Source organism: Bombus pyrosoma, linkage group LG11, assembly GCF_014825855.1.
Source record: "Bombus pyrosoma isolate SC7728 linkage group LG11, ASM1482585v1, whole genome shotgun sequence".
NCBI classification, from domain to species: domain Eukaryota; kingdom Metazoa; phylum Arthropoda; class Insecta; order Hymenoptera; family Apidae; genus Bombus; species Bombus pyrosoma.
The window spans coordinates 8,144,061-8,158,679 of record NC_057780.1 but is presented as its reverse complement, the minus strand read 5'-3'; the positions used below and the strand labels follow the sequence as shown (position 1 = coordinate 8,158,679).

At 27.8% G+C, this 14,619-nt stretch overlaps 5 protein-coding genes across 10 annotated transcripts; 3 read left to right on the top strand and 2 right to left on the bottom strand.

Annotated features, from left to right (window-relative positions):
• Nucleotides 1–3: 3 nt before the first annotated feature.
• LOC122572297 (transformer-2 protein homolog beta) lies at nucleotides 4–3,932 on the top strand. Of its 2 annotated transcripts, none has more exons than XM_043737104.1 (5): nucleotides 4–147; nucleotides 627–1,133; nucleotides 1,450–1,664; nucleotides 1,750–1,844; nucleotides 3,347–3,932. In XM_043737104.1, exons 1-5 carry the CDS (start codon nucleotides 133–135, stop codon nucleotides 3,370–3,372), a joined length of 858 nt encoding a protein of 285 aa, XP_043593039.1. In that variant the 5' UTR covers nucleotides 4–132; the 3' UTR covers nucleotides 3,373–3,932. The 2 variants fall into 2 exon arrangements, with proteins under 2 accessions (XP_043593039.1, XP_043593040.1); XM_043737105.1 differs by having other exon boundaries at nucleotides 2,713–3,932.
• A 511-nt stretch (nucleotides 3,933–4,443) lies between these two features.
• LOC122572296 (sulfhydryl oxidase 1) lies at nucleotides 4,444–7,280 on the top strand. 2 transcript variants are annotated; one of them, XM_043737102.1, is made up of 3 exons: nucleotides 4,444–4,784; nucleotides 5,126–5,378; nucleotides 5,463–7,280. In XM_043737102.1, exons 1-3 carry the CDS (start codon nucleotides 4,505–4,507, stop codon nucleotides 6,871–6,873), a joined length of 1,944 nt encoding a protein of 647 aa, XP_043593037.1. In that variant the 5' UTR covers nucleotides 4,444–4,504; the 3' UTR covers nucleotides 6,874–7,280. The 2 variants fall into 2 exon arrangements, with proteins under 2 accessions (XP_043593037.1, XP_043593038.1); XM_043737103.1 differs by having other exon boundaries at nucleotides 4,641–4,797.
• Nucleotides 7,281–7,333: 53 nt separating this feature from the next.
• Nucleotides 7,334–8,979, bottom strand: LOC122572295 (probable palmitoyltransferase ZDHHC24). 2 transcript variants are annotated; one of them, XM_043737100.1, is made up of 2 exons: nucleotides 8,842–8,979; nucleotides 7,334–8,775 (listed from the first exon to the last, which is right to left on the bottom strand). In XM_043737100.1, exon 2 carries the CDS (start codon nucleotides 8,650–8,652, stop codon nucleotides 7,795–7,797), a length of 858 nt encoding a protein of 285 aa, XP_043593035.1. In that variant the 5' UTR covers nucleotides 8,653–8,775; nucleotides 8,842–8,979; the 3' UTR covers nucleotides 7,334–7,794. The 2 variants fall into 2 exon arrangements, with proteins under 2 accessions (XP_043593035.1, XP_043593036.1); XM_043737101.1 differs by having other exon boundaries at nucleotides 7,334–8,790; nucleotides 8,842–8,967.
• A 246-nt stretch (nucleotides 8,980–9,225) lies between these two features.
• LOC122572293 (ATP-dependent DNA helicase DDX11) lies at nucleotides 9,226–12,612 on the top strand. Of its 2 annotated transcripts, XM_043737096.1 has the most exons (8): nucleotides 9,226–9,914; nucleotides 9,991–10,232; nucleotides 10,419–10,467; nucleotides 10,598–11,139; nucleotides 11,269–11,492; nucleotides 11,597–11,776; nucleotides 11,853–12,068; nucleotides 12,165–12,612. In XM_043737096.1, the coding sequence occupies exons 1-8, from the start codon at nucleotides 9,232–9,234 to the stop codon at nucleotides 12,414–12,416; spliced, it is 2,388 nt and encodes a 795-aa protein (XP_043593031.1). In that variant the 5' UTR covers nucleotides 9,226–9,231; the 3' UTR covers nucleotides 12,417–12,612. The 2 variants fall into 2 exon arrangements, with proteins under 2 accessions (XP_043593031.1, XP_043593030.1); XM_043737095.1 differs by having other exon boundaries at nucleotides 9,991–10,467.
• Nucleotides 12,613–12,935: 323 nt separating this feature from the next.
• LOC122572294 (galactose mutarotase-like) lies at nucleotides 12,936–14,561 on the bottom strand. 2 transcript variants are annotated; one of them, XM_043737099.1, is made up of 7 exons: nucleotides 14,412–14,561; nucleotides 14,127–14,284; nucleotides 13,864–14,012; nucleotides 13,561–13,788; nucleotides 13,343–13,507; nucleotides 13,185–13,285; nucleotides 12,936–13,116 (listed from the first exon to the last, which is right to left on the bottom strand). In XM_043737099.1, the coding sequence occupies exons 2-7, from the start codon at nucleotides 14,248–14,250 to the stop codon at nucleotides 12,936–12,938; spliced, it is 948 nt and encodes a 315-aa protein (XP_043593034.1). In that variant the 5' UTR covers nucleotides 14,251–14,284; nucleotides 14,412–14,561. The 2 variants fall into 2 exon arrangements, with proteins under 2 accessions (XP_043593034.1, XP_043593033.1); XM_043737098.1 differs by having other exon boundaries at nucleotides 14,127–14,561.
• Between the last annotated feature and the right edge of the window lie 58 nt (nucleotides 14,562–14,619).

Genomic DNA, 14,619 nt, shown 5'->3' with positions numbered 1-14,619 from the left:
CGGCTATTACCCGCTGAAACGGCCTAAAGATTGTACGCCATTATTGCACACGGACGCTACGGTGCGCTATTCCAAACATTTTGACCGGTTTTTGCTACATTTATCCTATTCATTCATAGTTGAAGATCTATAATGAGTGATATCGAGGTAAGTATTACATTTGCCTTTTTTAAATATTACTTTTACGTGTAATTTTATACATATTGTGGCCGTAACGACATGCGGCTGATCACAGCCATTATCGATCCATCAACGTTCAACTATGTTTCACATTTATATTACCATTTTAATGCTCTTATTTTACTCTTAAACCATTAAAAATTTGCAAATTTATTGATAGTGGTGTTATTAACCTTTTTATTTTTATAAAATATATTTATTGACCCAACCAATTTATTGTAATTCTGTTTTAACTATAATTTAGAAGGTTAAGCGTTTGAATCTCCATGATTATTAAAATTAACAATATTTGGAAAATTCAAAATATAGTTCAATTAATTTACAATATAAATTATTTTTTTATTTCATTTCTATATAACGGTCTTGAATTTATAATTTAAAAAGTAAAAGAAATATAAATAAATTGAAATACTTGCAGAGAACTAAAATTATATTCTTTATTCCAGCGGAGTGGTAGTCGTAGTGCAAGTCCTAGAAGACCAAGAACAGCAGATGGAGGTTTAAGAGACTCACGTTCACATTCAAGATCACGTAAATCACGGGAACGTAAAGAATCTCACCGACCAGTGAAGGAATATTCACGATCACGAAGCCGTTCAGTTTCAAGAGGAAGAAAATCATATCGCAGTAGCAAATATGCTAGTGCAGGTCACCGTGGTAGTAGTCGCAGTCGTAGTCGTTCTCCTTATAGAGGTGGTCGATATTCTCGAAGCAGGTCTCGATCATACTCTCGTTCCCGTTACTCTCGCGAACATGATAGGAACATTTATCGTTCACACTCTCGGAGTCCAATGTCATCTAGACGACGTCATGTTGGAAACAGAGATAATCCATGTCCTTCCAGATGCTTGGGTGTATTTGGGCTTTCCATTTTTACAACTGAACAACAAATACATCACATTTTTTCCAAATATGGGCCTGTTGAACGTGTACAAGTTGTAATTGATGCAAAGGTACTTAAATACTAACGTTTTATAAACTACAATATAATATTTACATATTAACATATGTTAATTGTGGAAAGATCTAACATTAATGTTCACATATACATATACAACCCCATAACTATTAAAAAAAGAAAAGGGGAATAGTAAATTATACCAGAGATTTAGAACGTTCATGCATTAAGTTTGTGTAAAACGTTAAAGGCCTCTGGTCACATTTTATTTTATCTAAAAACCAAACAGAACAAAATTTTGTATATATTTATTTTCCATATTTTTATTAAAAATCGTATAACATATTGATGCATAAATATTTATATTTTAGACTGGACGATCCAGAGGATTCTGTTTTGTATATTTTGAATCATCTGAAGATGCTAAAGTAGCAAAAGAACAGTGCACAGGGATGGATATTGATGGTCGAAGAATAAGGGTAGATTTTTCGATTACACAAAGAGCTCACACACCAACTCCAGGAATTTACATGGGAAAACCTACACATTTACATGATAGAGGATGGGATGGACCCAGAAGACGAGAGTGAGTTTGTATTTTTTAAGATATAATTTCTAAATGAAAGTTTCAAAAAGACAGAAAAAACTATTATTTTTCTTTCATTAAACAGTAGTTACAGAGGAAGTTATCGACGTTCACCTAGCCCATACTACAATCGCCGTCGCTCACGCTATGATAGATCTCGATCACGTTCTTATTCACCACGTAAGTTTACTTTTTGTTCTATCACACGACCTAATATAAGCAGTCTACATGGATATGTGTCTCCTTTAAAAATATTTACATAGCATTTAATCAATTAAGATAACTAGATCTAACAAAATACAAAAACTCATTGATTTGATATTGTATAATTCGCCAGGATTTGCATTTATGAACCTAAAAATATATTAAATTATAAAAATACTTTAAACCTATTCATAAAAGATTAATGATATTAATTAAATGTCAGTCACATATGCTGATATATACATATACAGTGTATAATATTGAATTTATTGTGGAATTTTAAATAATATTAAAATATTTATCAACTATGAAATCTAACGTTTTACTTGAGTTTTCTATTTTAGTTTAAATTATTTTCAGAATTTTCAGAATTATTAATATACAAAACATTAACATATTTTAAAGAGTTGCATGCAATAAAATTTCACTGTTTGAAGTGCTTTCTCACAAAGATTAGCTTTCTTTGACTAAACTGAAGATACTAAACAGTCTGTTAATATACTTCTCCTATTCAGTGTTATATATATATATATACCTACATTTTAATGAATGAAAAACTGTATATTTACATATACAGAATACACATATGAACACAATTGTAAGTGATTTCGAAATTTATATAATCATTCACTTATAACTGAAGTTCTTAATTTAGATTCATATTTTCGTAGACCGCTTATATTTACTTCAAGAAAAATGTTTAAGTACAAATAAGTAGTTAAATTAGCAAGAATGGAAGACAGGAGCATCAAGGAATGCATCCGATAAATCGTACGGTAGTAACTAAGTGTAACCCGTAACATGGGTCAAACAATCATAGTTTTTGTTGCTTAATGAATTTCAGGTCGATATTAAGTGACACGAGTGTGATGCGAGAGGCCAGGTGTTTGGGAGACCATTTGTGTGACTTGACCCTTTGACCTCAAATTTCTTCTAACAATACTGTACCGGGTCAAAAAATGCAAACGCTACATTCTTACTACTATTCTTACCTTACCTAGTTCTGCATTGTATGCAATTAATATACGGCATTTAAATTATGATCATACAATATCAGTTAATCAGATAATCTAATATGCAAAGAAGTGTAGTATATTCTTTGCATGAAAGAGTAAGGTTAGAATGGACGCAAACAAAACCTTATTTTCACAATGTTTCATTTCCTAAGAAATTGTTATGAAGATAAGGTTTACGTATTGTAATATGATGCTAATATGTGAAGGTTGGAATATAATTATTTCTATCTTTCTTTGATTTCAATTTTGCTTAAAAATTATATTCCAGCCATTCTGTTTTTTAATATAACTGCTAAAACGTGTTACAAATCAGGAAAAAATGTGGTATTCGTAAATGTTTATATAAAAAAGAAAAATATAAAAAAACGGAAAGACCGAAATACATACAGAAAAGAATGAAACAAAACAAAAATAAACTTAAAAATAGAAGTAAGTTCTCTAACCTGTTTGTTTGTTTATAAGGTTTTGAATCAAGAGGTATTGGATGATAGAGGGAAGTTTGAAGTTTCACTCTGAAAAAATGAAAGTTTTGAAAAGTTGAAGACAAGATATCTGAAGATGTTTGTCTTGCTCGAATTTCGAAGATCCGAAGGTTTTTCGCGCTTGTGACAAAGAATATGATCCGAATCGCATTCCTTACCGGCTGAGAAGTCTCAAGCCTAGAAGAACTGCAAGCCTCAAGACAGTAAGAAATCGTTGATCGTCAGGCCCCCGACCTGGACAAGCCAGTGGTTGGGGGTGAAACTGGTCGAACGTTTCAGAAAATGTTCAAGAAGCATCGAAATCTTTTATGAGTAGGAAAGAGCGTAAGCTGCTCCAAGGTTTATACCGATCATATTCTTTATCAGTTGATTTGGTTAAATAATATATCCGTAAATAGGTGTTATATAATAAATAAACATATATACCTTCGCCCTTATTCCCTCCACCATCCTAAAACCTCCTATTTATCCTTAAGGGTAACATCCTATTGTTTTCACTTTGTATAGGAATAAGCAGCGGCAATTCGAATTAAAACAATTAATAAACAGTGTTTTTTTAATATAAATTATTTACCTGTCATTTATTACCTCCAAAACCATAAATAGTTATGGTAATTAGTAATCCACAAAAATTTTTTTGAACTTTTATCTGAATCTTATGAAAACTAACAATTATAAATGTATAACAAATTCATGACTTAAAATAATAATAAAAATTGAATATAAAGTTTTGTAAATTAGAGAATATAAGAAAATCTTAGAATTATCATTTCATTTTGGTATGAATTATAACTGCAAAGGTATCTATAATATAATATGCATAATCTTTAAAAAGTTTGTCAATAATATAAAAGAAGCCCTCCAATATGCTAATATTATTGCACCTACAAATTCAGTTTTTATAGAAACATAAACATTTAACATATTAGTACTTGCTAATAGTTATGTATCTATTTATGTATTTACAGACACTTATCAATATTTTGTTAGTGATATTTTTCATGAGAACGTACCTTATGTAGAAATCATATATACATATATTGAACCTTGATAAAAATATTACTAGCACTTGGTAGCACATTAGTATCACGTCGTATACGACGGTGAGTAGTAGAAGTTCGATTTGACAAAAGAAAACATGGATCGTTTTGACGTTAGTTTGTTATGGAAATTATGGTTAATCTGTGTAATAATAGTGAATTGTAATGCTGCCGTAGCAAAGGAACCATATCAAAGTCAAATACCTACACAAGGATTGTATAATACTAGTGATAATGTCGTTATTTTAAACGTTACTAATTTTAAGTCATCCGTTTACGAAGATACAAAGGGTTGGTTAGTTGAATTTTACAACAGTTGGTGTGGTTACTGTCTTCGATTTGCACCGATGTGGAAAGATTTTGCTAATGATATTTACGGTAAGTAAATACGGTAAGTAAAGTCAATTTTAACGATTATAAAATAATTAATAATTCACATAAAAATGTATCACTATCGCTTAACTTATTTATTCGTATGAACTTATTTTACTTAATATAATTCTTAAAACATATCGCTTTTTATATTTGCTGTATATCATAATAATCTATGAAAGCACTTTAAATAAATATATACAATCATGAATTTATTATTATTAAGCAAGTATGTTTTTAAAAACCCTTTGGCAAATCTAAATATGTATTACCTAAGATCTTTAAGTGTGTATTATAGATGAGATTAATCATATCTTGCAAATAATTTATTTCAATAATATTTTTAGCATGGAAAGATATTGTAGTAATTGCTGCAATAGATTGTGCCGATGATGATAATAACCCAATTTGTCGAGAGTATGAAATTATGCATTATCCCATGCTTAAATACTTTTCTGTAAATGCACATCCACCGTCATTAGGATTATTGATGGAGAAGTATGATGATATTAATGAACTTAGACATAGTTTAATAGATTTGTTAGGAAGAGAACAACAAGAAGGAAGAGGTATTTCATGGCCTAATATAGCACCATACAGGTATATCAATTTATACTTCTTTATTTTTTATATTTACTCTTTTAAATAATAGGAGCTAATTATTGTTATGTTTTGATATTATAGAAATTATGAAACTACAAATATTTGGAAGGCTATACCAAATGCTATAAAATATGTCTTCTTACTATTTGAAAGGACAGATTCACATTTGGGTGCTGAAGTTATATTAGATATGCACAAAATTACAACATTACAAATAAGAAGGGTATTATCTGACAATGAATTATTATGTGAGACAAACAAAGTCACAAATTTTCCAAGTTTGATAGTTTTAGCTCGCAATGAGACACAAAAGGTTCTTAAAATCAGAATACCTACAAGAGAAGGTGTTTTCAATGCAATTAAAGAATTTATGATTTCAAAAGCAGAAACTATTCATGAGCTAAATCCCATTAAGAATCATTCAATAAAGAATGAAAATCATAAATTAAATACTAGCACACCAAAACAATTACAAGCAACACCACAGTTAGAAAGTACAGACATAAGTGGAGATTATTTATACCAACTTGATTTGGAAAATGCCTTAAGATATTCAATCTCTCATGAAATTCCATTACATAAAATAATAAAAGATAAAAAAATGGATGCATTAAAAAGATATTTAAATGTATTGGCTGACTATTTTCCTCTGAGATATGGTAACATTTTTCTAGAAATCACTAGAGATATTATTAAAAAAAGAAATAATATATCTGGGGAGGAATTTAGTCAAATAGTAAAATCTATAGAAGAAGAAATGTCACCTGTGTACTCTGGACCTTCAAAGTGGGTTGGATGTAAAGGCAGTAAAGAAGGATATCGTGGGTATCCCTGTGGTCTGTGGACAATGTTTCATATGTTGACAGTTAATTTTGCTATCCTAAATAAGGATGTTGAACGTGAACCAAGAAAAATATTAGAAGCAATGCATGGATATATACAAAACTTTTTTGGATGTGCTGATTGTGCCGAGCATTTTGTCCAAATGGCTTCAAAAAACAAAATGTTTGATGTATCTAATGCTAATGACAGTATCTTATGGTTGTGGTCAGCTCATAATGAAGTAAATGCAAGACTGTCAGGTGATGATACAGAAGACCCAAAACATAAAAAAATTCAATATCCAGCAGCTGAACATTGTCCAAATTGTAGATATGAAAATGGTACTTGGAATGAAGAACATGTTTTATATTATCTTAAAACAAAGTATAGTTATAAAGGAATAAATTATTATGATTCAGTCAACACACATAAGAATGGTAATGGCAATAAGTTAAAAATAAGACAAGAAAGACTAGTATTGAGTAAATATACAAATAATAAGAAAATTGGATGGGATTTTACAATTTTTGATATAAGTATTTGTGTTGTGTTATATGTTGCATCTGCTATCATACTTATATTAGTCTGTATAAAATTTGCAGTCAAAAGAACTTATAGAAAACGACATTATGTTAGCTTACTTGCAAAATGTGATTTCTATTTTTGTTAATTGAAATATACAAAATTTAAAAAGGAATACATCTTTAAAAAATTAATAACAAAGTTATGAAAATATAGTTATGCTTATAAATATATTGTACATATATCATTTCCGATCATACAATTTTTTTACAAGAATGTAATATTGCTAGATATATAATCTTAATTACTTCTTCAAATGATGTTAATTAACATCATTATTCATGAAGCATATTATGTATTTATTCTTATTTGTTATAAATGTATTGTATTTGAGATTATAGTGGAGAAGACATAGTGATAATTATGTAAGTTTAATGTATAAAATTTTATAACGAGATTATTCTTTTTTGCCATAGGAAATTTTTTTACAATTTAACGTTCATTGACAAATACGATATATTTGTACATTTAACATTATTGTATTAAATTGAAAAATATGTAGTAAAAGATATTTAAGTTCACTATATAACATCATATAATAACAATAATTATAAAACTAGTCCTACCAATGTACAATTATATTATGTTTAATATAAATTATTACAATTATTAAATCTTTATGTATGTAAAATCGACAATCCTTAGACAAATATATTATAAACTGAATCAAACTTTTATGTGTAGATATTAAAATCAAATTCTTCCACTATTTTGTTAAAAGGCATTTATTGTAATATTTTCTTGAATTTGTATAATTTATATATAATAAGAATAAAAATTAAGTACTGATTTACTATGTATAATTAAGTTCATATATTTATAATAAATTGTTAAAGTACAATTATAAACAATAATTTGACTTTTAATCTATTCCAATAGTACGCTTTTAAATGTATTACATCAATGTAATAAAACATACATGCTTTGTGATATATACAGTATATAATACAAATTAATCAGTTTAACAAATTTGCTTTTATAAGCTTTACAAAATTTTTACAATTTATATTTATTTGTTTTTAAAGTCTGTATATTTCCATGAATTCGATGTATCCCATATTACACCATTATGGGGTAATTGAGATTTTATATAAGGAAGTGTCCATGTAAGGTACCATCGGTTGCCTAATACTTCCTTTACATTTTGTTTCCAACCTAAGTTATATATGTGTATTTTCTTATTACTCTCATTAGCTATATTACCATTAAGCACTAGACAAAAATGATAAATGCACAGAACTCCTGTGTACAACATTCCTACTGCAGATACAATATACAGAATGAGATAAAACTGATTTGTAGAACCATCGAATCCAAAAATGAATATTGCTAAGGGAAAAATGATTTTAATAAGTGACATAGGAAATTCAAAATGCATTCTACTCCAAATAAAGAGATTATTGTAACAAAAACTATATGTTGTCGCTACAAATAAATATAAAAGAAACATTATAAAGTATCTGTGATTATAATGACCAATACAACATCCAGTAAAAATACAATGATGATCCCTCTTTAAAATACATATATTACATGTAGGACAATGCCATGAACGTGGAGGTGCAAGAGTTTCACATGAAGCACACAATCTCCAACCATCTTTAGTATTTGCAGCACTTATTGGCATAATATCTCTTCTAGTGCTGGTATCGCAAAATATTATATATGTAAAATTCCCGACTATGTTTAACATGATAAAATTTCCAAAAAGGAAATGCAAAATATACGGTAATGATCCATGTTCGTGTATTGCCGGTAAAACCACCCATAGTTGGAACCAATATATTATTGGTATTATTGTTAATATAAAAGTCATTGAAAAAAAGTCGCTTAAAGTGCGAGGCCAAATTCTTTTTCGAATTATCATTTTTAACAATTTTATACTTTTATTAAACACGTGATTCTACTCAGTAGATAATATCTACTTAATATGTATATACACTTCTCACCAATACTGGTTCATTCTACAGCGATACTATTTCGTTATAACCTACAAATTTGAAATCTTTTTAAATATTTTTTTTTAATTAACTAATTTCATATATCGTATATTTACCGGATCACATTGTACATTCTGTTAAATTCGTCATTTTAAGCGTGCATGGAAATCTGTTTCTGTTATCACTATTCGTAAATTTTGTATACGCGCGAAGTTTGATTCTTCAGTCAATGTACATATTAACTCACTTCATAGCATTCTTCTGTGATTTGATTTGAAAGTGCCATTCATATACGCATATTCAAGTACGCTATATGTAACTTTTCGCAAATACACTTCCCGTAACAATACTTTATTAAACAATTTTATTTTTTATTATTTTATTGTGTATTTTAGTTACTTCAAAATATTTAAAAAAGTAACAAAAATAGCATAAGTAGCATAAATAGTTTGTAGTAGAAAATCTTATCATATTAATTTGCAACTTATTAGTTTTATATTACAAATATGGAAACTACAGAAGAATTTCCTTTTCCTTTCCCTCCGTATCCAATACAAACTCAGTTTATGAAAGAGTTATATAAATGTTTGGAAAATTCTAAGTTAGGAATCTTTGAAAGTCCAACTGGTACTGGTAAATCCATGTCAATTATTTGTGGTGCTTTAAAATGGTTACTTGATTATGAAGAACTGCAAAAAAATGAACTGGCAAGTGAAATTTCTGAACTTGATGAACAAATTAAACAATATATTAACTCCACTGATAATTGGTTTTCTGTACAAACTCAACAAATAGAATTAAACCGCAAAAGGCAAGCGTTACAAACAAAATTAAACGACATTATTCAGTATGAGCAAAAAAAGAATAGTCTGAAAGAAAAAACAAAAAGTATAAGTAGTAAGAAAAAGGATTCATCTACTAAATTTGCAACAAATTTTGCAAAGGACAGAAGTGAAATAGACAAAAATTCAGTTGATACAAATAACGAAAAGGGAAGTATTGAGGAAGAATTACTTTTAGAAGATGTTGAACATTCAGAAAGTACTGAAGATGAAGACAAAGAAGAAATTTATGAAAATATAAAAATTTTCTTTTGCTCTAGGACCCATTCTCAACTATCTCAATTTATAGGAGAACTCAGGAAGAGTCCTTATTCAAAAAATGTATCTGTAATAACATTAGCATCTAGGTGGTTTTTAAGTTATGTTATGAAAATGAAATAAAATATAAATTAATTCTTTTTTTAATTTTGTTAATAATTTTAGGCAAAATTATTGCATTAATAAAAATGTAAAAAAATTGAAACATTTAAATTTAATAAATGAATGCTGTTTGCAATTACAAAGGAAAAAGACAACTGCTAAGGATGAAAAAGATCTTAAAAGGAAGAAAATGACAAGTAGTTGCCCTTTTGTGCCAGGAAACCAAGATTTACTAATAAAAGAAAGCTTAATGCAGATTCAGGATATTGAAGAAATTGTGCAAAAAGGAGAAAATCTTAAAACTTGTACGTATTATGCATCAAGAAAAGCTGTTTCATATGGTCAATTAATACTGGTGCCATACAATACCATATTGCATAAGAACACTAGAATTAGTTCAGGAATAAATTTAAAAGGAAATATATTAATAATTGATGAAGCACATAATTTACTTGAAGCCATTGAAAATATGCATAGTGTTATAATTACAGGCAGAAATTTATTGCATTGTTATAGTCAACTTTCCCAGTATCAAAAAAGGTAATATATTTCATTTTGAGAATTATTATTATTATTATTATTATTATTATTATTATTATTATTATTATTATTATTATTGTATTATACATTTTATTAATATATCTGAGAATATAAATAATATTAATTTTAGATTTCAAACTTCATTCTCAGCAAAAAATATTCTAAGCTTAACTCAGTTGAGCTTTTGTTTGAGAAAACTTATAACAGTTTTGGGGGCTACTATAAAATCAAATCCTAATGATGTTATAAATATAGAAGCATCTCCAAAATTATATAAAATAGAAGAATTTGCAATTATGACAAACATTGATACAGTAAATATGTTTGAATTGTTGAAATTCATTAAAAATTCTCGACTGAGTCATAAATTACAAGGTTTCATAGAACAGTATGACACAAATTTAAAAATTCATAATTATAATACAAAGACATGTGGTGTAAAACAGTTTTTAAATTCAATTAAGACAAAAAGCACAGAGTCTGATACAATCACAGACATTCAATTAGATGAAGATCGCTCAAATAATCCAATAATGACAATTATAAGTTTCTTAGAATGTTTACGAAGCAACTGTAGTGATGGACGCATATTTATTATTCCAGGTCCAACTGTTGGACAAAGTATCATAAAATTCCTTTTATTAAATCCAGCAGCGCACTTCCATGATATTAGTATGCAGATTAATTTAATTTAATTTAATTTATTTTATTTTAATATTTCATATTAATTTAGTATTTCATATTACATTGTTCTTATCATTATTTTATATAATTTTTGTTTACATGTATAATTATTAACAGTTCGAGATGCTAGAGCTGTAATATTAGCTGGTGGAACAATGGCACCAATGAATGAATTTATAGATCAGTTATTCATAGCAGCAGGTGCTTCATCTGAAAGAATTGTCACATATTCATGTGACCACGTAATTCCTGAAGAAAACATAGTATGTAGCATAACAACTCATGGCCCAACTGGTATTGAATTTGAATTTAATTTTCAAAATCGAGAAAACACAAAATTGGTAAATATGATATTTTAATAATAATTAAATCATAATATAAATAATTCCAATGATTAAAATAAATGATAGAAAATATGATAAATATCACAATAAAAATATTTCAGTTAGATGAATTAGGGAGGGCATTATTAAATTTATGTAATATTATACCAGCTGGTATTATAGTATTTTTACCCTCCTATAATTTTGAAGAATTAATATATAAACATTTAGAAAATTCTGGTATTATTAGGAAACTGTCTTTAAAGAAACATATTCTTCGAGAACCTAAATCAGCTTCTCAGGTACTAATAACATAATTTTTTTACAAATTTTGTTGTAAAATTTTTATACAAATGTAAAATAAATTATACATTATAGGTACATGAAATTTTAAAAGAATATTCACTTCACGTAAAAAATCCAAGAAGTTCACAGAATGGATCACTATTGTTTAGTGTGGTGGGAGGAAAATTAAGCGAAGGATTAAATTTTTCTGATGATTTGGGAAGATGTGTTATAGTTGTGGGAATGCCTTATCCTAATATCCAATCATTGGAATTACAAGAGAAGATGAAATATTTAAACGAAAATATTGTATGTATTTATTTTGTCTCGTTATTATGGCAAGAAAAACCACTTAGTGTCGTATAATTTATATGCATGTACATCAATTTATTTTTTGTTTATTAGAAATCAGATGCTGGTCAAAATTTCTATGAAAATTCATGCATGAAAGCAGTAAACCAATGTATTGGACGAGCTATTCGACACATTAATGATTATTCAACAGTAATATTATTAGATAAACGCTATAGTTATAAAATAAAAGCACTCCCACAGTGGATTCAACGTACATTAATCATTCATAAAAGTTTTGGTAGCACAATTGGTGCTATATCTAAATTTTTCAATAAAAAAAAAATTAAATCCAGTAAAAAATAACATAAACAGAAGAAAAGATATATAAACATTATTATATGTATTATTAATTATTTACTGTTACTATTACATTTATTAAAAGTAAGTTTTGTTAACATAGGTATAAAATCTTGCATATAGTTCCTACATATAATTTGCAAGATGCACTTCAAACTTATATGTCAGATCATGATAATAAACTTGACCAGGATATAATATAGAACATGGGAAATGTGACTGAAAACAATTCATCTATTATGTCAATCTTTATAACTTTACTAAAAAAGCCAAAGTGCTATTATCATTTATATGTACATAAGAAATACTTACATAATATATTGCATTAGGATAATTTTGTGGTTGAATACTAAAAGCACAATACTTTTTGTAATGGGCTCCATGTTTTCCTAAGATAAATTCTATCTTTTTAGGTACAGTCGTTACCTTTTTATAATGTTTTTCAACTTTTATTTCTTCTTCCTCATCTTCATGATCATTTTTATAAACTTCACCAATTTCTTCGGCTTCTTCAATGTCCTATAGTCAAATTAAATTTATGATATACAAGTTATTACTTACATAAATAACATGTTGTTGATAATTAAAATATTGATTTACTTCTAATAAATCATAACTAGATAAAAATTCTGGAATAGTATAAGGTGGTAAACGGCCTCCAGTGTAGAACTGTACCCCGCATTGGTCTGAATAAATTTCTAAAGCACTAAACACCAATATATTTAAAACAATTGTATTACTCAATAAACAACTAATATATTTGTTTATATATACCGTCCACTTTTTACATGCCATACTTTGGCAACAAATGAACTACCAGATTGTCCACCTTTTGTAACGCATAAATTATGATCGTAACCTTCTCCAGGTGGAACCTAGCAATAATTAAAGGAAAGAGTTGAATATCTTTAAAATATACAGTTATTTTATACCTTTTCCATGTATTCTCCTAAAATTCGAGGTATTCGAAAGTCCATCACTGTTCCACCTACACCACGTATAGCACCTGTTGGAACTGGATCTGTGTAATCCGCAAATGTCCAACGATCACAATTGAATAGTACTTTATGCTTTCGCAACTCAGATTCTCCAGAATCCTATTACATTTTACACATTTAACTAAATGTATATTTAAAAATATATTACTTACATGTCCAGCTAAATTAAACATAGAACCATGTGATAAATTCACTATTGTTGGTTTTGAAGTTGTTGCTCTCATACATATATCAAGCTTATTTTCTGGAGTTAACTTAAACTTTATTGTAGTTAACACTGCACCTGGATACCCTTCTTCACCATCTTGACTTAAGTAACTCATAATAACTGAACATCCAGTAATATATGAATCCCAAACTTTACGCCCAAATCCATTAGTCTAGTGAGAGCATTGATTATTATTTATATAATATAATATCGTTTATTATTTATATGATGTAACTAATCAATTTACTCCTCCATGTAAATGATGTTTCCCATTAAAATCATTTTTTGTTAATTCATAATCTCTACCTCTAATAGTAATATGTCCATTTTTAATACGGTTTGCACATCTGCCTAATATACAACCAATAAATGGGTTTGTTATAGGATTTGAATATCCTGTAATAGTTGCATTTTAATAATGACTTCTAATGACTTGTAATAGTTGCATTTTAATAATGACTATTAGCTTCATTATTATAATGTTAAGAGATTAATACTCTAAAATTATACCTTTTACATCGTCAAAACCAAGGACAACATCAGCAGAATGTCCATATTTATCTGGACATTTTAGAGATATAATTGTAGCACCCCAAGTAATGACAACAACTTCCATTCGATTAGTATTTACCATAGTGTATGATTTTATAGTCTTTGGTATGGGATCACTGAAAATTTGATCTTGATTATCTGATTACAAAAATCTATTGTTACTTTAAATATTACAAGTAAATTGCATTAATTTTATATAATAAACTAAAGAGAGAGAGAAAGATCATATCAACCACAGCTTACCAACCCAGACTTCTCCAAATATTCCTTCTGTAATTGTTATATTTTTACAATTACATCCATGAAAATCCATATTTAATAGCATAATTATGATTTTGACAATACCTCATTCAATAATTATTGAATATAACAAAATGATATTAAAATTTACAATAAAACAATAATTTTCACCTTTTAAATATAAAAAATAAAAAATATTTTACTATATTCT

Bases quoted from the DNA above. Each gene is read 5' to 3' on its own strand.
- LOC122572293 (XM_043737095.1), top strand. From the start codon at position 9,232: ATGGAAACTACAGAAGAATTTCCTTTTCCTTTCCCTCCGTATCCAATA. The intron at 11,140-11,268 runs GTATGCAGATTA...AATTATTAACAG, and splicing joins AGCGCACTTCCATGATATTA to TTCGAGATGCTAGAGCTGTA. The intron at 11,493-11,596 runs GTAAATATGATA...AAAATATTTCAG, and splicing joins ATCGAGAAAACACAAAATTG to TTAGATGAATTAGGGAGGGC.
- LOC122572294 (XM_043737098.1), bottom strand. From the start codon at position 14,250: ATGGTAAATACTAATCGAATGGAAGTTGTTGTCATTACTTGGGGTGCT. The intron at 13,508-13,560 runs GTAAGTAATATA...AAAATGTAATAG, and splicing joins TGTTTAATTTAGCTGGACAT to GATTCTGGAGAATCTGAGTT. The intron at 13,286-13,342 runs GTATAAAATAAC...AATTATTGCTAG, and splicing joins TAGGAGAATACATGGAAAAG to GTTCCACCTGGAGAAGGTTA.
- LOC122572296 (XM_043737102.1), top strand. From the start codon at position 4,505: ATGGATCGTTTTGACGTTAGTTTGTTATGGAAATTATGGTTAATCTGT. The intron at 4,785-5,125 runs GTAAGTAAATAC...TAATATTTTTAG, and splicing joins TTTTGCTAATGATATTTACG to CATGGAAAGATATTGTAGTA. The intron at 5,379-5,462 runs GTATATCAATTT...TTGATATTATAG, and splicing joins CCTAATATAGCACCATACAG to AAATTATGAAACTACAAATA.
- LOC122572295 (XM_043737100.1), bottom strand. From the start codon at position 8,652: ATGATAATTCGAAAAAGAATTTGGCCTCGCACTTTAAGCGACTTTTTT.
- LOC122572297 (XM_043737104.1), top strand. The intron at 1,134-1,449 runs GTACTTAAATAC...TTTATATTTTAG, and splicing joins AAGTTGTAATTGATGCAAAG to ACTGGACGATCCAGAGGATT. The intron at 1,845-3,346 runs GTAAGTTTACTT...TTTGTTTATAAG, and splicing joins ATCACGTTCTTATTCACCAC to GTTTTGAATCAAGAGGTATT.